Source organism: Passer domesticus, chromosome 11, assembly GCF_036417665.1.
Source record: "Passer domesticus isolate bPasDom1 chromosome 11, bPasDom1.hap1, whole genome shotgun sequence".
Lineage (NCBI taxonomy): Eukaryota > Metazoa > Chordata > Aves > Passeriformes > Passeridae > Passer > Passer domesticus.
The window spans coordinates 24,287,598-24,310,927 of record NC_087484.1 but is presented as its reverse complement, the minus strand read 5'-3'; the positions used below and the strand labels follow the sequence as shown (position 1 = coordinate 24,310,927).

The 23,330-nt window shown below is 49.2% G+C and overlaps 1 protein-coding gene and 2 long non-coding RNA genes across 3 annotated transcripts; 1 reads left to right on the top strand and 2 right to left on the bottom strand.

Moving 5' to 3' along the window:
• Positions 1-160: 160 nt before the first annotated feature.
• LOC135309664 (G-protein coupled receptor 35-like) lies at positions 161-4,489 on the bottom strand. The gene is made up of 2 exons (XM_064435870.1): positions 4,137-4,489; positions 161-2,583 (listed from the first exon to the last, which is right to left on the bottom strand). Exon 2 carries the CDS (start codon positions 2,569-2,571, stop codon positions 1,630-1,632), a length of 942 nt encoding a protein of 313 aa, XP_064291940.1. The 5' UTR covers positions 2,572-2,583; positions 4,137-4,489; the 3' UTR covers positions 161-1,629.
• Positions 4,490-4,595: 106 nt separating this feature from the next.
• Positions 4,596-22,558, top strand: LOC135309665 (uncharacterized). The gene is made up of 3 exons (XR_010369847.1): positions 4,596-4,694; positions 16,580-16,710; positions 21,663-22,558. It is a non-coding gene; the product is annotated as an uncharacterized LOC135309665 (long non-coding RNA).
• On the bottom strand, positions 6,707-8,809 carry LOC135309666 (uncharacterized). The gene is made up of 2 exons (XR_010369848.1): positions 8,772-8,809; positions 6,707-8,066 (listed from the first exon to the last, which is right to left on the bottom strand). It is a non-coding gene; the product is annotated as an uncharacterized LOC135309666 (long non-coding RNA).
• Positions 22,559-23,330: the final 772 nt, after the last annotated feature.

Below are 23,330 nucleotides of genomic sequence, written 5' to 3'. Positions count from 1 at the left end.
ATTCCTTGCTCATCTTCGGTTTCACTGTTAAATACCCTGCTGTAAGGCAGATCTTATATCTCAGTAGCAAAGGCTTTTCTCCCAATCTCCACTACAGGTTTAGCATTAAGAGTAGAGGACTCTGGTGTATAATGGTAATAAATGAATATTTATTTATAGATATATTACTATGACTTTTATTTGCACTTGCAAAAGTATAGATTTTTTGTTTGTTTGTTTGTTTTCATAGCATTCAGTGGAAACAGCAAAAAAATTATGACAGAGATTGTGAAGTCAACTGATTTCCCCTTTACAATGAGAAAAAGGAACACTTATGAGACGTATACGTGAGGCCACATGTATAAAAAGCATTGCTGTTCTGTATTTCAGGGTAGATGACCTGTCTGGAGCCCATTGGAAATTGAACAAGTTCTCCACATTAACCAGGAGAAAACATGAGCATGACTGAATCTGCAAAAATAAGCAAGTTGTTTTCTTTCTGGATTAACAGTAGGTTAACAGGTTGATATGAATCTTCATCTCTTTTTTCAAAATAATAAAAAAAATCGTAATAATGTTTTTGGAACAGGCATTCATTATAAGCAATGAGATGCAAGGTCTCAGAAGGGAATCCTAGGTCCAAAAATGTTTTTGAAGGCCCTCTGTGCTGTTCCTGAAGTAGCAGTTTTTCCTTGCTGAACACCACTTGCCTGGATTTTAAGAGATGTCTGCCAAAAGCCTCTTGCTTTGTGAGGGTAGTTAATTGCAGCATATTTGTTGGTGGGTGACAACACTCACACATCTCCTTAAGCAATAGATGGTTGATAAGATCAGGCACTGTCTCCCATATCTTTTCCTGCCTTTGAAAAGATAATTTAGAAGGCAGAACGAGGAATAAACAGTGTGCAATGGCTAAACTGGTCACATACACACACAGGCTACTTGCTCTGCTTGCAGTGAAACACCAGTAATGCCAGAGCATTAGAAAATACACCAGGGAAGAAAACTGGGACATGAGTTATCAGCTGAAAGACCTGAGTGGTTTCATCTGGTTTTATGGCACCGTTGCTCACTGCAGCTTCTGCCGTGTTGTTGCCCAAGAATTGAGACAAAGCAGGTGGATCTAATGCCTGGATGTGGGACACTTTCCATGCTGGGAACAGTCCTTTGCGTGTTTATTGCACCAAGGTCTAGTCAGTGGTTTCAGACTGTGGTCTGAACCAGTGTCACTGCTGTGTGGTGACAGACTTGTACGGGAACTATATGTCAGTTGTCACTAAGGAAATTAAATGCCTCTAAGTACAACAGCAGAATATGAGCTTGCAGTCCCAGGAGGAAATTTTTTAGAGGTTTACAAGTCAGAAGACACTGAAAGTGAAGGACCATGAAGCCAACCAAGACAAGCTGTCACCAGGAGGTGCCTGGAGCTGTGATGCAAGACTACAAGACAGTAGTCAGAGCTGGAGTCAAGTCACAGAGGACAGCAGGACAAAATTCAAGTTAACATCAGACCCTTTGGAGGGGTTTGCCCCTTTTTGTCCATATGCCTCTGCCTACAATGATTGCAAAAGCTGTATGTGGTTCCATTGCCTGTGCCTCAAAACTTGAGCAGCTTTGTGGCACTCAACACTGCTGTGCACTACACCTTGTTCATAGAATCACTTGATCCGTGGGTGGCTGTGACTCCTCACTTTTGTTCATCTTGGACCTGATAAATATACACTTGGGGAACATAGAAGAAAACTCTGGAAATTCCTTGGCTGCAAAATAATAACAAAATGCATCCAGACAGCAGTTACAATTTGCTAAGCATGCAGAGACCTTAATAGAGGTTACAACTCCTGGCATCAGAGAATGAGCTCCAGCAACTTCCACTGCAAACCGCAAGAGCAGTGAGATGTGGAAAGGTGAGAAACATATAGCAAACACACACAAATTCACAGAAACTATCTGCACAGCCTTCTGGAATAATTTTGTCTCATGAGGACCTGTGGCCATCTTCTGTTTTAGACATCTGATGACTTGTACTGAGCAGAACATCACAATCCCTAAGGGAATAAAATACCCACAGATACTGTAGAATAAAGAGGAATAGCTAGGTTCAACAGATTGTTTCCGAAAGCAAAAACCTTCCCTGCTACTTTGACGTATGCGATGCAAACTGGAATAAATTATCATTGCTATCCAAAGAAAGCCACAGATAGAAGCTGATTTCAGTGGGGATCGAAGGATCTTTGCTTTTAGAGGGAACTTGATTGCAACGTATCGATCAATCGCAATCAGGGTGATGATAAAGATGCTCATAGGCATGTTTGTAAAATAGATGTTTTGTATGGCTAAACACAGCTGGTCTATGGGATGTTTGTACTTGGTGAAATACAGCAGGAAGGGCAGGGTGAAGAGCAGGGAAGTGTCTGCCACGATGAGGTTGATCATGTACACCTTGGTCTCGGTCCACCTCTTGATTTTGCAGCAGAAGACCCAGAAGGCAATTGCGTTCAGTGGGATCCCCAGAGCGAGCACTGGGATGTACACAACCAGCTGAAGCACCACAATGCTACCATGGGCACCTCTCTCAGTGCAGTTCTCCATGGTGGGCTGTCTCTGCAAGGAAAGAGTGCAGGCATGAGACTGAGCTCACTGGCAGTGTCCTGTGGCTGTGCCCTCCTGTCATGGCCCTGCAGCTCCTCATGTCCCTGCACCGCTCATGTGGGCAGCCTCAAAAACCTGAACTGGTTTTTGTTCAGTCCACAAAACCTCCGAGACTGCCCTCTCTTGCTGCTGGTGCAGGGTTAAGCCCACCTCACTGTCCCTCCGGTCCTGGTATGAACAGTTTGGGTCACAGCAAAGCAGAATAATATTTTTTGTTGTTACCTTTGCCTCTGCTGTGGTTGTCGGAGCCAGTGGCTTTAGGACAGCCCACACCAGAGCTGGGCAGCATTCCCCATTTGCCCTGAGCAGCATTCCCCATTTGCCCTGGGCAGCATTCCCCATTTGCCCTGGGCAGCATTCCCCATTTGCTCTCCACAGCCCTTGGTTTGCTGCTGAAGCCACCCCATGGGTTTGCTCTGGGTCTTGCCAGACCTGAGAACATCCTCAGGGCTTGAGCCCTTCCAACCCAGTGGCTTTTCTCCCAGGGGCAGTGGGAATGCTGCTGCAGGCTGCTGGGTGGGTGGGTGCCTGCTGTGGGCAGGATTTGTGCCCCCAAACACAAATCCATTCCTCTGGTGGGGAGGAACAGCTCAGCAGGGGTACTGGCAGCCCTAGCAGATAACGGGCCTCCAGAGAAAGAAGGGAAAGTGAGCAAATGAGCACGTGTCTGATCTCAGCCTTCAAAGGTAGGAAGAAAAAATTTTGCTAGGGCAGAAAACATGAATCTGAGAATTTAGACTATCTCCTGCTCTTCCTTTAAATATCTCAGGTCATTTGCCACCAGCAAAGAGGATGAATCAGACTTTCAGCTCATATAGGAAGTGTTTGCAATGAGCCAGGCTCGGAAAGTGTCCAGGTTCCTACAATCTCTTACTAATACATTGCCTTATAGTTCAGCAGCTTCTAAACATCAACATGCAAATTGTAGTGAAAATAGATGATTGCATTAAGTAAGTGAAATGTTTCTAGTGTCCAAGACTGTCCAGATCTGGCAACCCGAGAGGAAGGCACAACACCTGTCCTAGCACCAGAACTGGTACAGCAGTACTGAACCCCAGGCGTACAGTCATTTTTAGGGTGGATTCGTGGAGGAACTAACATCCAGCCTGTGTCCTAGTGCTCTTGGGCTTTCAGCCTCAGCTCTTGGCTACTCCGTGGTTTCAGCCTGTGCTGCAGCTGTTCCCTGGCAGCCTGTTGTGGTCACCTTGCAGTGAAAAAGCCACTCTGCCTGCATATCAGTGGCCTGAGGAGCAGCTGAGCCCTCTGGGCTGGACATGCCAGCCCCACCGAGCCCCGACACAAGCACAGAGCTGGTGGCAGCTCCAAGGCCGTGTCCCCACACCTGAGGGAGCACTAATGGGAACTGCAGCGGGACGGAGCTGCAGAACAGAGGCAGAGAGCTGTCGAAGCAGCAGGAAACGCTGACTGCTGGCGAGCAGGGGCTGAGAAGGGCCGGGCAGGGCACAGTGCCCGCACGCTGTGGGACAGGGAAGGAAGGGCTTTACCTGCTCCGCTGAGGCCGCAGGCGGGCTGGCTCCTCAGAGAGGCCGCAGGCGTCCCGGCAGGGAAGGGGATCCGTGCTGTCAGTGCTGCCCCGGGGCTGTCACAGCCCGGCAGGGCTGAGCCCAGCAGTGAACTCGTGCAAACAGCAGCTCTTCGTTTGTGCCCCGATTTCCTCGGGCTGGGGCCTCTGGTGCCCTCTGTTGTCCCGCTGCCGGCAGCTCTAAGCTCCACCGCCAGCCCTCCCGCCCATCCCCGCCTCGCCTCACGCAGGCCGGCAATTAACATTTCATCTCTCCAGTCGCGGGGAAACAATTTCTGAGATAAAACCCGTAATGGCTGCAAATGGCGCGTCTGGCAGAGCAGGTTCCCCGGGGAGGCTGGGCAGCCTGTGCTGCGGTGGCAGAGGGTGCCCCAGGACCTTTCCGAGGGGACAGGCGGGACAGCCAGCCCAGGGAGCGGTGCTGCTGTCGCCTGCACGGTGACAGGTGTAACGGGCTGGCTCGGCCTCTGCTCAGCAGCCAGCAGCGTGACTCTGCCCGTCGGCACCGCTGGGAAGCCGGGTAAGGCAGGCACTGCCACCAGGGTGGCACTGAGGGGCTGGAATCTCTGGGAGCACGGTCAGGAGCTGCCCAGTGGTGTTCCACAGACAGCTGGATGGGTTTTGCTGCCCACCGGGTAGAGCAGTTGCAATCCCGTCTCTGTGAGCCAGTTTACAGGAGCCAGGCTGACTCCCTCAGGATTTGTCCCATTAATTCTTGTCTTTGGCGCTGTCATGGTTTGACACTGGCCAAATGCCAGGCACCCATGAGAGCTGCCCACTCGCCCTCCCCTGCCACAGCTGGGCAGAGGAGAGGAACATTTGACAAAGGGTTCCTAAGTTGAGATAAGGACTGGGAGAAAACACTCCAAGGGCAACAGGTTCATCTTAGAGATACAAAGTGAGTTTATTACTAACAAAATCCGAGAATGATAATAAGTAAAGTAAGCCCTTAAAACACCTTTTCTTCTCCCAACCCCTCCCTCATTTCCACTGACAGCACAGGGAGACAGGCCGTGGGGGTTTTGGTCAGTTCATCACCAAGATTTTCTTCTGCTGGTTAAAACCTCTTATTTAAACTCTCTCTCTCTCTGTGAGACCATGGGAGAGACAGTTCTCTGTGAACTTCTCCAGAATTGAGTCCACTTTCGAGCAGCATCCTCCCAAAATTCCTGCTATGTGAGTCCCTCCCAAAACTGCTGCATGGGGTGCAGTCCTCCGAGGACAGGCTGCTCCAGCCTGGGAGCAGGGCCTCCTCTCCTCTGAGTCTTCCACTGGAGCACAGCCTCCTCCAGGCATCCACCCGCTCCGGCATGGGCTGTGGGTGGATCTCTGCATCCCCCGTGGATTCCCAGGGGCTGCAGGTGGATCTCTGCATCCCCCGTAGGTCCCCAGGGGCTGCAGGGGCACAGCTCTCTCACCATGTTCTTACCACAGCTGCAGAGGAATCTTAGCTCTGGCCCCTGGAGCATCTCCTGCCCCTCCTTCTCCACTGACCTTGATGTCTCCATGTTGTTTCCTTCACATGTTCTCACCTTCTCCTTTTCTCTGGCTGGAAAAAGCTGTGTCCCCCTTTATTATGATTTTCTTCTTAAATCTGTTACCACAGAGGTGTTACCAACGTCCCTCATTGGCCCAGCCTTGGCCAGCAGCACATCCATCCTCAGAGCCGTCAGGCACTGGCTCTGCCAGACACGGTGGAAGCTTCCAGCAGCTTCTCACAGGAGCCACCTTTGTGGACCCCCTGCTACCAAAAGCCAGGCCCTGTAAAACCAACACAGGAGCTCATGCTCTCAAAGGTGACAGCAGCAGGTGGGGCATCAGCTGTGGGCTGGCTGAGGGCAGGTGTAGGTCACAGGGGAAGATGTGTTTGTGGGCAGGAAAGACTCCCCCACACTGTCTGACGGAACACTCTGAGCATTGCTGGGCAAAGCTCAGCGTCATTTTGGAGGTTTTTCAGCATTCAGAAAGAAAGAAGCCCAGTTCTAGGCAGCATTTATCCACTTCCTCTCTCCCCTGACTTTTCTAGGCTGCTGATTAATGGAAAACCACACATCTGTGATGGAAATGTTAGGGGTGTCTGTGTGGGCAGGCTGTGGAAACCCAGCAGGAGTGGGCTACTGTGAGCCCGAGCTGTGGTGGCCCTGGGGGTCGGCCTGGTGCCACAGCACAAACAGGGCAGGGCAGGACAGTGCGAGGGTGACAAGAGCCAGGGCAGCAGTGAAAGGCTTTCAGTGTGTGGGAGGAACAGCCCTGCAGGGATGGCTGCTCTAAGGAGCTGCCTCTGGGCCAGGGCTCAGCAGGCAGCTGGAGGGCAGCTGGCAGGAGGACTCAGCTCTGCAATCTGGACTTTGTGCCTTTATGGCATTGAACAAGTATTGCTTTCATCCCAAAAGTGTTCCTTCACACCTGTCTGACCTGTTGAGTTGAAGGGGAAGGAGGTCAGGACAGCCCAGGCTGTTTTGTAGGGACATGTATTTAATATGCCAGAACCATCTGAACAGCCACCCAGCCCAGACTGCCAAAGGAATGGGATGAATATAAACTGAATTAGTTTAATAATGGAAACAACCTGAAATACACCATGAGGTATAATATGATATACACATTTGTACATGTTGGCAAGAAGGATCAATAGATTTTAGCTGCAGAAGGAACTAAAAGAGGTACATGGCTCACCTGTCTTCCTGTAATAGTAACAAGTAGGTGCTGCAGGGTGGAATGGAGGCATGTTAACAACAACTGATTACAAAGAAACACTTTTACACATCTCTGTGACCTGTTTGTTTAATGGGAACATAGAGTATAAATTTCTAAACCTAAAAAAGAACTTGCTAGATAAAAAGAGAAATATTTATCCCAATAGCCCTGAAGCTGTATTTCCTCTTTGTGTTGCAGATGTTGGGTTTTGTTCCCCTTTTTCCTTTAGCATGTCTGTGTCTGCAAGGGGTGGGTTGCCTCTGCTTGTTGAGTGCTGGCTTTGGGCTGTAGAAAGGCTTCCTGGAATTCCCTGGTGACAAAGTAGTAGCAGACACTATCGAGGCAGCAGTTGGATGTGGCAATGCACCTCATCATGGAGGAGAAGTTCTTCATGACACGGAGCAGGAAACAGGGAGCTCCAACGCTCTCCATGATGAACCTGGCAAGCAGCCCGAGGTAGGCTGGCAGAAAGCATATCAGAAATACAATCAGATTTGCATAAATAATGTGTACGGCTTTCTGGATCGATTTCTCCTCCGGTGAATTCGTGTTCAGATGTTTTTTGAGGTTCCTGATGACTTCTGTGGAGCAAAAGGTCAAGATTGCTAATGGGAGAGTGAAAACAAAGAAAATGGCCAGTAGGCTGAGGGCAGCAGGCATGGGGGTGTAGGTCTGCAAGCAGAGAGCTGCGTGTCTGTGCCAGAGCTGGATGGTGGCACTGGCTACCACCAAGGCCCACAGGAGCCCGCAGAGGAGGGCAGCCTTTGATGGGGACCTGAAGGCCCTGGCTTTCAGAGGGTGCTTTATGGCAATGTATCGATCAATGGAGATGAATGAAATGATGTAGATGCTCACTAACATGTTGATAAAATACATTGTCTCTGTAAACTGGCAGAGTTTCCCTTGGGCTGACTTATTCCAGAGCAAATAAACCATGGAAGGCAAGGTGCAGATGACAGAGAAATCTGCAAAGACTAAATTCATTACATACACCCTGGTTTCTGTCCACTTCTTCATCTTGCAGGAGAACACCCAGAAGGCAAGGACATTAAATAGTGCTCCAAAAAAGAAAATGAGGCTATACAGAGCAAATTCAATGAGGCGAACATGGGGATGCAGTTCTAGATTTGTGGTGTTGCAGTTGTTGGACACATTCATTTTCCTGATGTACAGATGTTCTATGATGTTCTGAGACCTGAAATAGGAAAAGACATGGTAAGACCTCTTGGTAGCTATTAAAAAAAGCACATATAAGTACATATGTCCTTGGTTAAAAATTTGAACTTTACAGAGCTGTCTTTCTCAGTCAGCCTGTGTCATCCTTTGGCATCCTTTGTCAAGCTTTGCTTATGTCCACTCAGTTTATGAGTGTCTCAGGGTACATTTCCAGGAGGACATGGCAGACAGCCTTTATTAAATAGGGAGATCTTGAAGTGTGTGAGGGCAGGAGGCAACATTGCACTCAGAAGAGCCCCACAGGTAGAGGGCACATCCTATGGCTATGTGAACACTAATTCCTTAAGCCAGGCTGAGCAGATGATGTAAAATTACTCTTAGCTTGGTGTTGAGCTAGGCAGGGATTGCAGCAACCAAAACTAAAGCTCAGCACAACCCGTGAGCAAAAGGTGTTCTGTCAATTCTACTGGTTTTGGCTTCAGGTTGGAAGGGTGAAGGAGTGGGAGTGTGTAGCAAATGTCACTTCATAGAAAGCCTTGTGCTCTGGCTCTAGCTGGGAAGTTTCTGAGCCTTTGCACTGCCTTGTGAACCTGGAGCAGCTCCTGGAAGCTGAGGAAAACAGCTGCATCTGCATTCCTGCACTCCCAAGGAGACCCTAAAGGAGAGAGTGAGGTATGCTGCTCTCCACCTCGCCAGGAGGGGAATGGGGGATGGAAGGATTAACCTGATTTTAAGTCCATTCGTTCCAGGAGAGAATAGGAGATGCAAAGCAGAAGGCCACACCTGGAAGAGGGAATCCCTGCAGAGCAGGGAGCTTGCTGTTAAGGGCTGAAATCAGATCGCTCCTGCTCCAGGTAGGCAGGCAGCCACCCTCAGAAATCCATCTTGTGAGGAGTAGCTGCTGAGCCTCTGTCACACTAGCTGCAAGATGCTTTGCAGGAGTATTAGTTGTGTGAAGAGTGTGAGTTCATGGGCTGATAAAAATCATCTTTCAGCAGAGCCCTTCCTGTGCAAAGTGGTTTCATGTGACAAGCACATGGAAAAATTCTCTGAACGGTGATTCTCAGTATCTGTCACTTCTGCTTGCATCTAAATTCACTTCAGAAAAAAAAACAAACAAACAAACCCCTTTCAATGTAAAATAAGCTTTTTACCGAGTGAAGTGGGGAGGGATCTGGTGAAATCTCGCAGCTTTCAGAGTCCTGGGAAGGGACACCACCTCTGCCTTGGTTAAGCAGTTATTTGCCCCCACCAGCAATTCAGACCTTGTGGCCAGTGGGTGAGGGCACTGCCTGCAAATCAGAATTCAGACCTGAAGTGACTGAAAAATACACAAATAACTCAGTTTCTGGAGGGATGTGTAAGTGTCTTGGACAATAGCAGACACTAATGGAATGCAGGCACTGCTGCACAGTTCTTGTATGCTCAGGCCTGGCTTTCCCAACAGAGGCTTGCTGCTCACTGCCTGCGTCCTTCAGAAAAGGGGACACTTGTCCCCTGAGGAAAACCCCTCTGCACTATGGACAGTACCAGCAGGGAACTGTCCCTGATTATGGCTGAAGTCTGACAGCTGCCCAGGTTTCTTTTCACTGCCATGGGGTGCAGTGCCTGCAGCAGTGCTGGTCTGCAGTGCCTGCAGCAGCCTCTGCAGAGGTGCAGCACAGGCAAACCACACTGCTGGGCTCTGCAGCAGCAAAGGGCTCTGGCCAGCGCTGCCTTTGGAGCTGCAGACCTGGCCCAGGGCAGTCCCCAGCAGCAGGACTCACAAGTGCTCCAGTCCACAGGGCAGTCCAGAGCTGGGAGGAGGATGGAGGAAACGAGTAGAGGGTTTAAAGCAGTCCAAAAAGCACTGATATGGTATGAGTGAGGAAAAAAAATTTTTAAAGAGGTTCAGCTTGACTAGCTAGCATATCCTGTGGCTGCTGAAAATGCTTCATGTGGGGCAGATGGAATGTCTGCAGCATCAGAGGGGCTAGACAGCAACTTACAGCTGTGACAAAAGGATGGAGACAGCTGTGAAACAGCATCTTGCTGCTGCTGGGAGACCAGCAATAGGCTGGGGCTTAACAGACAAGGTCACCAGTACTGTATAGTCCTGCTGTCCCTACCACAGGCTGGGGAGAGCTGGTCAGCAGCTGTCCCCCAGCCCAGAGGCTGGTGACCATCTGGGGAGGAAGGCCTGGGCTGGATTTGTTTCCTCCAGCAGCTCAAGAAGCAGGAGGCTTCTGCCAGACCCTGAACAGAGAGGCTGGAGGAAGAGATGCAAGGCAGAGGCTGAAGGCACAGGGGATATTGTAGCAGCACTGTGGTGGCTGCATCCAATGTTTTTTTTCCAGCAGAAAAGCAGCTGCACTGAAGGGGAAGTCTTGCATGAAAAATTCTTCTCCTTCCTTCTGGGAGAGCTTAAAAGTGGGGAGCCTGTGTGTGGGCAAGAGGCAACACGGCACTCAGAAGACCCCCACAGGCACATCCTGTGACAATGTGAACACTAATTCCTTAAGCCAGGCTGAGCAGATGATGTAAAATTACCCTTAGCTTGGTGTTGAGCTAGGCAGGGATTGCAGCAACCAAAACTAAAGCTCAGCACAACCCGTGAGCAAAAGGTGTTCTGTCAGTTCTACTGGTTTTGGCTTCAGGTTGGAAGGGTGAAGGAGTGGGAGTGCTGAGGGGTGAATAAGGTGGGTGAAATAAAGGGTGAATATGGTGGGTGAAATAAAGGGTGAATATGGTGGATGAAGTGGCTAAGGACAACATGGGAGCCCTGGTGGGTGAGGGAAGGAACCTGGAACTGAGCAGAGGGAGAGCAAGAAGGAAAATGGGGGTGAAGTCAGGTACAGCACCGCATCTTGTGCATCAGCTGCCCTCAGACCTGCCACCTCCATGGCCACAGCCCTGACTGTCACCAGCACTCCTACAAATGGAATGGGTGGCTCCCAGCAAATACCCAGTGATGATGCAGCACGGGTGTGAGAGCAGACCTGGGCAGGGCAGTACCTCCCAGAGGTTTTAATGTACCCACAGCACTGCTGGCCTGCCCTGGGCAGGAGCTGGGCTGAGGGGAGGCATGGCCAGAAAGAGTGAGCAGCAAACTGTCCCCATGGCAGAGGAGACCCAGGTGAGGGCCCTGCCATGGTACTGAAGTGAGGAGCTGTTCCTCTCTGTTTCCAAATAACATAAAGAAAACTGCAAACTGCCTGCTCCACCCTTGCTGCTGCTGTTCACACCTCTCTCAAATGCAAGGATCTAAGGCATAGCAGTTTGTTCTCTTCTTTTTTGAAACGTGTGTTCTTTCAGGCTCATCTATCACTGCATCCCTTGAAAACTGTAATATGGTCATCCTAACCATGATCTGCTTTGATGGATGCTGGAAGGAGTTCTCTTAGACAAAAAAAAATCTCTTAGAATCACTCGTTTCCCATATTGGGATGAATTAACTTCCAGTTCTCAGCTGCTGTGATATTCCAGGTAAAGTACCCAGAGAATACCTTGGAGTAAGAAACAGAAACTGGAAGGCTCAGAGATCACAGCCCACCCCAGGGACTCCTGCCTGGCAGGGCCCTCGCTGCCCAGCAGAAACCACACTCAAAGCCTCCTCTGCCTCCCCCCAGGCACAGCAGGACCACGCTCAGCAGTTCTCAGCCAGCAAGAGAGGAGGAAACAGTGATGTTACCTGCAGATTTAACGTGCCAAAGTCAGCAGCAGGTGCCACCCGAGGCAGGGCACGCGGGCTCTGTGCAGCCACACAGCCCCAGGCTGCCTGAGCAGGGCAGGGGCCCGGCACCAGCAGCTCCCTGGTACTTGAGGGTTTCCATAGCACCTCCTCCTGCCGCGTAAGAGCAGATTTCACATCAGTTAGGTTTCAAATGCCAACCTTCTGGCCAAATCAATGGTAGCACTACTTTACAGTGAGCTCTGGCACCTCACCACTCTGCAGTTGCTGGAAGGGGGTGTTCTATGGCTAAGAGGTGGTCAGCAAGTGGGGATTTGAAATGCCCACTAGTGCTGAAGTCTAAGATAAGTAAAGCCAGGAACATGCAATAGCTGTCTGGATGGCCCCATGCAGCTCATGGTACACCTGAGTGTTGAGTTGTGCTTGCACAGCTCTGGACATGGAGGTGGGCACAGGGATCAGCTTGGCACCCAGTGTAGGAAAGCCTTCCCAGCCTCCTCAAAGCTGCACTCAAATGGTGGGGTTTGGTGCCTGGGGCATGGATGGAGCAGGAGAGGGTCATGATGGGGGCAGCATTAGGGCTCTGGCCTGCAGCCCTGTTTGAGCACAGGTACAGCCAAACCATCGGGGAGCTTCATCTGCCACCTAAGCCAAGGCCTCAGCATCTCACATGGGTGGCAAAGAGCCTCGCTTGTCCGTCTGCATTAACAGAAGTGGAGGGGACAGGCAGAGCTGTAAGTCCCAAAGGGCTCAGTAATGGGCTGTTAATTGGTGTCAGTAATTAGCTGCTAGTGGGGGCTGCTTCACTGCACTCAGCCTTGGCACCTGGCCAGCTGCTGCACTGCTGTGTTGCAGGGATGCACTGGTGGTTGGCTGCTCTTTAGTCAGCACGATGTGCTCCGTGCTGGCTGGGGGAGCTGTGAGAGACAGGAGGAAGCTGGCTGGAGCTCGGGCACTGCCGAGGTGAGTGAAGGGTGGCAGGATGCCCGCAGGTGCCTGGCTCAGGAGCACTGGGTGGCACCGGGCAAAGGAAGCGCTGCAGCCCAGCTGCCAAACGGGGCTGTGCAGGGCAGAGCTCCAGGCACAGGATCCTGAAGATAAGGCCCACTCTGTGTCCCACCACAAGGCTTCTGCAGCTCGCAGCCATCCCATAACCACAGAGATGTGCGTGCTGATCACAGCCCTCAGGAGGCAAACAGGCATCCAGAGTCCTGGGTGTGCCTGTCACGGGAGGAACAGCCAGTGTGCAAGGCAGGAGCCACGTCAGATACCTCAGAACCACAGGCTGATAAGACCCTTGGATAGCATCTGGCACTTGAGAGGTGCTGTGGAGGAGGGGGGCAGGGAAGCAGGGTGACATGAAATGCTGCAATGGCTCTTTGGATCACAGTGTGAAAGAGGGGCAGGAGGGTCACTGCAGATGTTTAGGGACAGGAAAGACCTGTGTGAAGAGAGACACAAAGAAAAGGTGGGAGCTGTTTGCCTGTGTAGGTGCAGCTGCATTCCCCAGACAGACTGATGCTTGAGTTATTTTTGAGTTAGAGCCCACGGTGATGGCCTTGTTCACAACCACTGGGGCTGGAAGGAACCTCCTTCCATCAAAAAGGTTTCCACCAACCCTTTGCTCAGAGCCATTGTCTGAGGCTGTGTCCAGTTTGGTTCTGAATAATTTGAGGGGTAGCTCCACACATTCTCTGGGCAACCTGTTCTAGTGCTTGATCATTCTGAGCCTAATTTTTTTTATGTTTTAACAGACTTTCCTATATTTCAGTCTGTGCCTTTTGCCTCTTGCCCTCTCAGCAGTGTCAGGGAGAGGGCAGGAGGCAAAAGGTACAAACTGAAATAAATATAGGAAAGTCTGTTTAAATATAAAAAAAGTTTACTCCCTGCCACTAGGTGTTTATATACATGGATCAGATCCTTGAGAGACTTGTCCAGGCTGAATAATCCCAGCTCTTTCAGCCTCTCCTCATACAAGAGATATTCCAGTAACTTAGTCATCTTTGTGGCCTTTCTCTAGACCTGCTCCAGTAAGTCCAGCTCTTTCTGGTACTGGGTACAGTCTCAGCAGTGCTGGGCAGAGGGGCAGAATTCACCTCCCCTGAGCTGCTGGCAGTGGTCCTTCCCAGGCAGCCCCAGCTGCTGTTCCCTCTCCCTGCTGCTGTGCACACTGCTGGCTCTCCATCAGCTTTATTTCCTCCTGGAGCCCAGGGTCTCCTCTGCCAGGCTGCTTTTCCAAGGGTATGGAGTCATTCCTCCTCAGCTGAAGGAATCGCAGGGACTGACTGTGCTGCAGCTCTCTGGGTGCTCTTTCCTGCCTTTCCTGGAGGGTGACATTTGAGGGACACAGCAGTGTTGAAGGGAAGAGCACAGCACAAGTGTCAGCTCACGGCAGGCCGGGCTGTAAAATGTGAGGAGATGAGCAGCACTGGAAAATTACTTTGTGCCACCACGATCTGCAGGGGCTGCAGTTGATGGTGGGGACTAAAAACTGCCGGTGTCAGAAGGAGATGGAACACAGGCTGTGGAGTTCCAGCTGATTTGGAGGTGGTGATCTAGGAAAGAGCCCCAAAGAGGGATGTAAGCTAGGAGGGTGAGGTGGCTGGGGAGAGAAGACCATGGATGTGGGACAGGGATGGATACAGGCTGGCCAGACTGTCTGGACTGATGAGCTCCACCACTGGAAAGGGCCAGGGAACACAGAGACAGGGAGCAGAGGACCTCTGGGATGGTGGCAGCCAAGCAGCACTGGGGAAATCAGGCTGTGACAGTGGCACCTGCCTGCAGCAGTGTCCAGCGGGACAGGAGGATTCATCCCCCATGGAAGACAGGAGAAGGCTGCTCATGCTGGGTCTGCCTGAGCACCTGGCATTTCTTACCTCTCTTCTACCAAATCTCAAGATTCTAAACTGGTACAGATTACATCTGTTTGTGTTTGCTAAGATACAGTATACTAAGCAGGACTAAACAAAGTGGGTTTGGTTGTGGTGTGAAACAGGGGCAACACCTACATGGGATGCCTCAAACCTTCACAAGCCAGCCTGGGCAACCTTTGAAGGTACCACCTTTGCCATGACAGCAAGGCAAAAACATTCTTAAACTTGGTTTGGGGTTTTTTCCCCTTCCCCTCCCTCAGTCATCTCTTTCTTATATAATCAGTTTGAAAGGTCACTTCATTATGCAATCATTTGGGTTTGGAAGGTCTTCACCTTCATTCATATTCTAAATTCAAAGCTTAATTTATTTACAGTTTACTTTCATATGTCCAAGAAGGAGGAAAACAAAGATGGGCTAAGGATGGCAGTGTTTGCACAGCCATCCATGCTTTGTTCAGGGTGGGCTGCAGCAATACCCACCTGTGCAATGCTGTACAAATACATCTCAGGTTTGGAATTATTTTATATATGACCAGGCCATAATGGACCAAATCCTCAGTGCTCTTCAGGCTGCACTCCAGCCTATCCAGACTCGTTATGTTGATGCTAAAGACTCTTATCATTGATTTCCTGAGATGAAAAACTCCCTTTTGCTCTCTCTCTCTCTCCCCTCTCTAAGAATAATTTTGTTTCTGAGTGCCCTGTGTTTGAGTGAAGACATCTAATGCTTCAAGAGCTCCACCAGCTTTTTTTATTACTCTCCCTCAACCATAAAACACTAAAAAAAAAGAAAAAAGAAAAAGGGTTTGCTAATGGAAAGCAACAGAGGAGAGTGGAAGTAGGTCTAGTAATTGTAACCCATGCTCTGACCTTGTCTGGTCCCAGGAGAGCAAATCAATTTATCCTTGGCTTTCACCAGAAGTCTGTAATTTGCTTGTAGTTATCCTCCCCACTTCTGCATTTGGACAGAGGCACTGTCAGCCTGCAGAAGCATCACTTCTGCAATGTAGTACTTATGAGTGTTAGAGGCTTTTGCTTATACTTTTGGACTTGCCTATAGAACTGCTTTGCTCTCAGTATTCTAGGCATTACTAGCACAGGCTAGGCTGAAATGTGTGTATGCTGGTTTCCTGAAATAAAAATGTTCCTAAAACTCACTGGATTCATCACCCTTCTTCCTCCTGCTTATTTTTCCACTTGCCTTCTAAACCCCATTCCATTTGGTTTCTCATAAATGTGGATGAAGACAAGCAGTTTAGCTCAGAGGTTTTTAAACTGGGAAACTTTTGCTGCAGGAGGCAGGACAGCCATCAGAGGGTACAGGGAGGGAGAGTGCTCCATAAACATCCACTTTTCAGAAGGAAAATTACCCCATCAGTTAAAAACTAGAAATAACCTGGCAGAGGAGAGGTGATAAATTAGATTCAAGTAGGTCTCACCTAATTTGAAAAGGTGATGATGAGTCTGTACCAAAAATTCCCAGTTACATCAGACTCTTTCCGTTTCCTGAAACTAATGCAAATTTAGAAATTTAATAATAACTTTAATAAATGGAAATTAAAAATTTCCATTTTAATAATAACTTTCATAAATGGAAATTTAGCAATAGTGATTTTGACAAGATCTGTCAATAGCACCAAAGGACTGGGGACAGAGGGCAACCAGCTCACGATAACAAATGGGTTTTGCCTTCCTGTGCAAGCTACAGAGCATCAGCATAATAACATTGTGCCACTGGAGTGACAGGGCTGAAAGCAATGACACCACCCTGATCCTGCCGGGTGGTGTGAGCCACAGATCTGCCTGTGCAGTTGTAGAAAATGTAAAATGTCAGTGATGGGATGGAGTGGTAACCTTTGCAAGGCTGCCTTGTGGAGTAAAACAGTAAGTTGGTCACATTTGCTTTGCTTTTCAGGCCAGGGAGGCATATAAGCATATCTATAGATATCTATAAAAAATACATCTATCTTAACCTTTCCTTTGCAGGGCTGTGCTGACACACTGTGCTCAGAGAATAAAACAGAAGAGCAAAGAACATGAACTTGGCTGAAGAACATGTGTGTGAGATGTGCATATTTCTCACTTGCATGGACAGGAAGCAGGGAAAATGTGGTTTGGTAAGGTCAGCTCCAGCTTCTGACACTGGAATTTAATTTTGAGCTTGGAAATCTTGGCTTTCGGCATCTCACAGTTAAAACTTGTGTGAAGTTGTGCACCAGTGGAGAGCCACTGATTTACATCAAGGCATTTTTACTCTTACTTAATCACTCTGTTATCAAACCACTCATCAAAGGTAAGGAACTGACATAGCACGACACTTCCACTCCCTGGCCTCGTGCCAGACACACCCTTTTGCCCAGAACCCTGACAGCTCTGCCAGCAAATACAGGCTTCCCATGGGCCTCCCACTTCCAGACCTCCCTGCTGCCTAGGAAAATAAAACCCCAACATTTGGGTGGGAAAATTGGCCCAAGAAGACCCCATGTGGCGGCAGTGGCTGCTCCCCTTCCCAGCAGTGAGTGAGCAGGGGCTGTGCAGGACAGTGAGCTCATCAGGGAGCACATGAGGAAGGGAAAACAAGAACCCCATAAAGCTGTGCTGGACCCCATTTCACTGCCAAGTTCATTTGGTGCCTGGCTCTGTGTCTGCTTTGCTCCAGTACTCTTCTCCTGTGTGATAGCCTTTATCACCACAGCCTGATAGCAAATTTCCCCACAGCCCCTTTGTACAAATATCTGACTGCAGTACAGATTCCAGGTGTCACTGATAGGGCCCCTGAGCCTGCACATAAATAACCCTGCACCTTCTCGTGCCTCTTTAGGGCAGGGCTTCCCTTGGTGCTGGTCAGGGACACCTAAACCTGCCCAAGCTTTGTGGCTGCAATAGTGACAGCAGCCCCTTTACTCTTATCTAGGTCCCTGCCCTTTACCTCTCCCTAGCTTCAGTGGCTGAAATACTTGCAGTGGTTTAAAATACTCATTTATGGCAGTATTGGTTGTTTTGGAGAAGAAAAGACCTCCTGTGGGAGGTTGGTCCTTAAGGAGCAGCACAGGTATCTCCTGACCTGGAGCACAGTGATGGGACCAACTTGTGCAGCTACTTCCAGAGCCCTGGGATGGGTTAGAGCACTGAGCCCCTATCATTGCCACTGCTTTTTAATGAAGGGGTGGGATCATTTTTGGGCTGAGAACGATTTATGGCTCAGATAAACATCAGTCTCAGAGGCCATGAGATTTATGAGAGCAAGCAGTCAGCCACAGCTCGAAGTAGTCACAAGTTCTTTGTTACAAGGCAATATAGAACTGTCTGATCCAATGGACAGTTGCCACAGGGTTATTTTGCATTTCTAACCCATCACCTTTACTCACTTCTACTGCACTGTGGATACTGTTATCCAATGGGCTGTTAGTACACGTACACACAAATGCTGCTATTATAACATCAAAACTCTTGCTCTATACAACCACACCCCTACACTGTAAATCCTTCACCATCTCATCAATGCAGTTTCTCACTTAGTTAAGGCATATTCTTACTTACAACTGTAGAAACATAAATTTATGATTTTTGTGCTTAATGTCTTTGTACTTTATTTTTACATCAATCCAAGCTTCTTCCAAGTCTACAGATCAAACCCTCCTGTGTCTGTGGAAGTTTCTATCTTTCCATTTCCCACAAGCCCCTCTCCCAGCACACCAATGCTCCCCACCTGAGAGAAATTGTTTTGGGGTTATGTGCTGGGAGTCTCCATCTGCTGTGCCTGGCACCACTGCTGCACACAGAGCAGGCTCTGAGAAAGCCCCACCTGGACCCTGAGGCTCCTGAGTGAATCTGCTGCTGGTGCTGCCTGAAATACACTGCCCAAAGTCACCCTCCAATGCAATGAGAGCAGGCTGTGACCCTTTGGGCCACGCTGGGCAGGAGCCTCTGGGGACACGTGTGCTGCTCTAAGTTGCTTATGTGACTTCAGGCTATTGCTTCATCCCAGCAGCTCCTAAAATGAGCATTATTTCTCTCACTGCATCAGTATCTTTTTGGCATTTCAACTGAGATGTCAGTGACTCTACTCACCATGGCCTTGAGCACAGTATGGTGTGTCCCACACACAGAGGAAACCTCTCATCTGGTAGTTCTCCTTTCCTCCTTGAAGTAAAAGGTCAGGGGAAAATCAGCCTCTTCTGCTGGTATTACCAGAAGCCATAGGACACAAATGAGATGTTGCTCCTAGACCCCTAGGTTTAAAAAACTTGCAAGCACAGGAAGTAACCTTCCATGACTTATTTCCATTACATTTGAAAGCAATTTCCCAGTTTGCTGCAAGGTGACAGAGTTCTCTGTTGGTTTGTTGAAGTGCTGGGGTGCCTGAACACCGTTCCCATTAACCCTTCGGTGCCACAGCAAGGAGGATGCTGTGAGCACACAACTACCCACCTCAGCCCTGTGTGTGTTCAGGGATCCCCACCAGCACACAGGGGGAATTTCCTTCTGTCCCCTGTGCTGAGGGGCTGGAGCAGTGAATGAGCTGGGGTGAGAACAGAGGGGGGCTCTGGGCACAGCAGGATGGGGAGCTGGGCCAGGCACCTGCAGCACCCACCCTGCCCAAGCCTTCCTGCCCCCACACCCCCACCTGTGAGCTGCTGCCCCATGGCTGTGTTCTGGTCCCTCTCACACCAACATAAACCCTCAGTGACAATTTATCAGCCAGACAGATGTAGATCCTCAAACAGAAATACCCAGGACCAGTAAATCCAAGCAAAACCATGTCCTCTCAGAGAAAGAAACAGGGAGCAAGGAAGAAATTATTTGCTCACCTTGCTTATGTGTTTAATGAAACCAGTCATGGTTCCTCCTTTCTCTTCCATTCAGTTACATCAATTTCACTGTAAGCCTTTTATCTCAGGAAATCTCTACTTGATTTGCTTTCCTGATTGCAGATCACTGTGTTGCTTTTTCTCTAAACAGTGATCAATCTCCATTTTGCTCACAGCCAATTTGCAGTGGCTCTGCCAGGACTTAATACTATTTTTCTTATCACCCTGCTGGATGCTATAACACCCGAGGTGACCAGAATGTTATAGTCAGGGGGAAATGGTGTCTGAACTAGGTGTCTAAAGGTCATTTTTAAACTTTGTAGCATCATTTCCAGATAAGACAGTTTGGAAGTGCAAGAGCTTGCACTCCAAAATTCAGATTAGCCCCACACCGTGTGGGCAGATGTTCATGACAGTGATATTTCCTCTTGACATTTGAGCACTTGCAGCTCTCACAGCCTCAAGCCTCCAGGCAGGCCCCTGTTCCAGTGCAGGAGCACCTCAAGTCCTAAGCAAGTTCCAGGCTGCTTTTAGGTGCTCCACCTGCATAGTAAAAGTAATTCCTGCCTGAAACAACTTGGGGTTTGAAATTGCCAGTTCTGAAGACACTGGCATCACCAAGGTAAGCCAGAACAGAGCCCAAGCAGCCCCCTGTGAGCAAGGCTGTGTCTGCTGGCGCTGATCCTCGGCTTTGGTACCTTCAGTTAGACTGCTTTGCTGACACCAGTGTTAAATTTGGCTGGGAAAACTGATGCTCAAATTATTTTTAATGCAGACAAAGAGAGGAAATGGGTTTATTTGTGGTGTTAAGGTCTGTTTGGCAGATGGCCCCTCAATACCACAAGAATCAGGTGTGAATAACACCAAGCTGTGGCGTAATTCAGGCTTCTATTTTGACCATTTGAGCTGATTATTTAGAAAGCAGTGAGGATGGCATCTCAAATTCAGGCTGCTCTGGTGGCAGCAGGACCCACGGTGCAGCAGGGACCTGGGACTGGGACATCACTTAGAACTGCTGAGGACATTTTAAGTACTTGCAGCTGGGCAAAACAAAGCTGAATAATCCAGGAGGTCCAGAATTATTCTGGGGGTCTGGCTGTGTGCAGCTGAATATCCCAGGACACCCTGGTTGTTCATCCCTCCCTCATGGCCTTTGCTGTGGCACTTGTGCACCCTTCAGAGGGGACAGGGGTAGCGGACACCAGGCTCAGCTTGTTCACCTGGGTTTTGGAGCCAGGAGTGCAGAGAGGTGAGTGGGGGATCTGGTAATCTGCTAAACCTTGGGCAGCTGGCAGCTGGGGGGCTTTTTAGGGAATCACTCCACAGGCAGTGGCCAGGAGCCAGCTGTGCTCTCTCAGGGCACCCACAGCTGTGGCAGCAGGGCAGCTTCTGATGGCTGAGAGACTCCCCTGCATTTCCTCTTGCCCAGTTCTGGAAAAAAAAAAAAAAAAAAAAAAAAAAAAAAAAAAAAAAGAAAAAGAAAATTCTGGGAATGTCTGTTAAAGTGCAGAGCACAGGGACCTCTCTGGCTTTTAGCACATCCCAGGAGCCTTAACAGGCCTTGAAAACAGAGATGAGAAAAAGTCATTAAGCTTTTTCCTCGTTTCCAGAGCTTATTATCTACCTTCTTCTTTGACAGCCTTTTTTGTGATTCAGCATAGGGCAAGTAGTGCTTGTATGCTTATGCCTCACAGCTCCTGCTGTGAGAAATGTATCCTAGGAAATTGGTCACTGATACATCTGTTCAGAATTATTGTTGTCTTGAATGTTAAAAGAGTTAAATCTTATTTTCTCCTGGGTGTTTTTTTTTTAATCTTTGTTTGGTTGTGGGGTTTTTTTTTTGGTTTTTTTTTTGGTTTTTTTTGGTTTTTTTTTTGTTTTGGTTTTTTTTTTTTTTTTTTTTTGTTTTTCTTTTCTGCTGTGAGCAGAGGCTCTATTTCATAGCACCTCTGTAGCCTTCGAGCTCTGCTCCAGGAGCTTTACCTGCCATGCACCCACCTGCCTGAGCCACAGGGAGAGGGAAGAGGCCGGTGAGGACTCCAACGAGCCAAAGCCCTTCCCTTATTGCTCTGGAGATTTTCACACAGGGAACACCCTGTTTCTGTACCAGGCTGTCTTTCACACAGACATTACTGACTTCAACATCCCAAGCAATACATTTGTTTTGCTTTTTCTTTGCCTTTTGGGTATCTATTTGCCCCCAGTGCTAAATTAAAGTCTTTTTTTACAGTTTGATGTCCATTTTATTTAATTTCCAGGTTCTCTGAGACACACAGACCTCTCCCCTGGCATGGAGGACATGTCACCCCGCAGGTCTCCTGGCTCCACAAGGACCACAGTGCTGTGCTCACCTGCTCCACCACACCATCTTTTGGGGAAGCTGAAAGGCTGGAGAGGAGCAGAGACCTCAGATCTGCACTAACAAACACCACAAGAACAACAGAGAGATCTGAAACCCGTGTCAGCAGCGTGATCCAGGCTGGGAGACCCAAGGCTGCAGCTCAGGGCCAGTACATCTCTGAGACACTCTGGGGCTTACAGCCCTACAAGGACGTGAGGATTTATAAAGATCTCTATTTTTTTAAAAGAATCTTTAAGAAATAAAAAACACAACCCCAAAACTCAAACAAGAATTACACTGATTTCTGAGAGCAGCAAGAGGAGCTGGCAGTGGGAAGGAGAGCTGTCACCTCCTTTGGGACAGATGACCCAAGCTTATTTTGAGTCAAAACCAACCAGAGTTTTTCTTCTACTAAATTTTCCAGTCTTTGTCCTGCAATATTTAATCCTCTGTGATTAATTACACCCTGATTTACTGCGATCAGAGTAGATGGGGCCACAGAGAGCCATGTACAAAATAGAATAATTATTTACATAAGCCTCTTAGTTCATGTAAATTGTAACTTTTCGAATGCTGGCAAAGGGAGCTCTTTTCATTACCACAATTTCTGTGGCTGTAATTAGTCCTGTAGGAGGATTATTACTTCTCTTATCATTAGTAAGAGAGTTTAGATAATTTGCCACAACACTGTTGACTTCAGTGCCACTGGTGGCTGTGGCTGGTGGGATTTCCTCATCGAGACAAGGGATTTACAGGACAGCACAACCCATGGAGTGCTGCGGGCCAGAGGGAATTATCCGTGTCTCTTTCCTGCCCCTTTCCAGCCGTTATGGAAATCTTCGTGCGGGAAATGAGTTTGGACGCTGGCACTCGGTAGCCAGCAGCGAGGCACAGCAGCAAAGCTGCGGGCACCGCGCCCAGCGCTGCCCCTGCCAGGAGCGCCCGTCCTGTCCTGCCCTGGGCTCCGCACCGAGCCCCGCAGCGCCCTGCTGCTGCCAGCCCCAGCACAGCCCTGCCCTGTCCCCGCCTGTGCCGTCCCCTGCACCCCCGGGACAGCGCGGGCAGCGCCCGGCCCGGCAGGGAATTCGCTCATCCCGGCAGGGAATTCGCCCAGTCCGGCAGGGAATTCACTCATCCCGGCAGGGAATGCCCCCGGCCCGGCAGGGAATTCACCCGGCCCGGCAGGGAATTCTCCCAGCCCGGCAGGGAGCTGGGCCGCCACACCAGAGCCCTTGGACAAGGCGTTTGTTTCTCTGGAGATCAGCTCCTGCCAGAGTCCCGGCACCGAGCTGCTCTGGCAGCTCTGCCCCAGGCCACACGGGTCACCTGTCACTGTGGTATTTTCTGAAAAATCCCTTCGCCAGGATTTCATCTCCCGGGAAGCTGAGAAGCCTCAGAAAAGAATGAAAAACAGTATTATGTTATTTGCTTCTCCTGTTTTGCTGCTTTGAAATGTGCTAGGTGATTGTTTGATTGGTTCCATAGGAATTGTGTTTTCTTAATGAGCAATCACAGCCAGCTGTGTCAGACTCTGAGGAGTCAGTCGCGGGTTTTTATTATTCATTCTTGTTAGGCCTTCTGATGT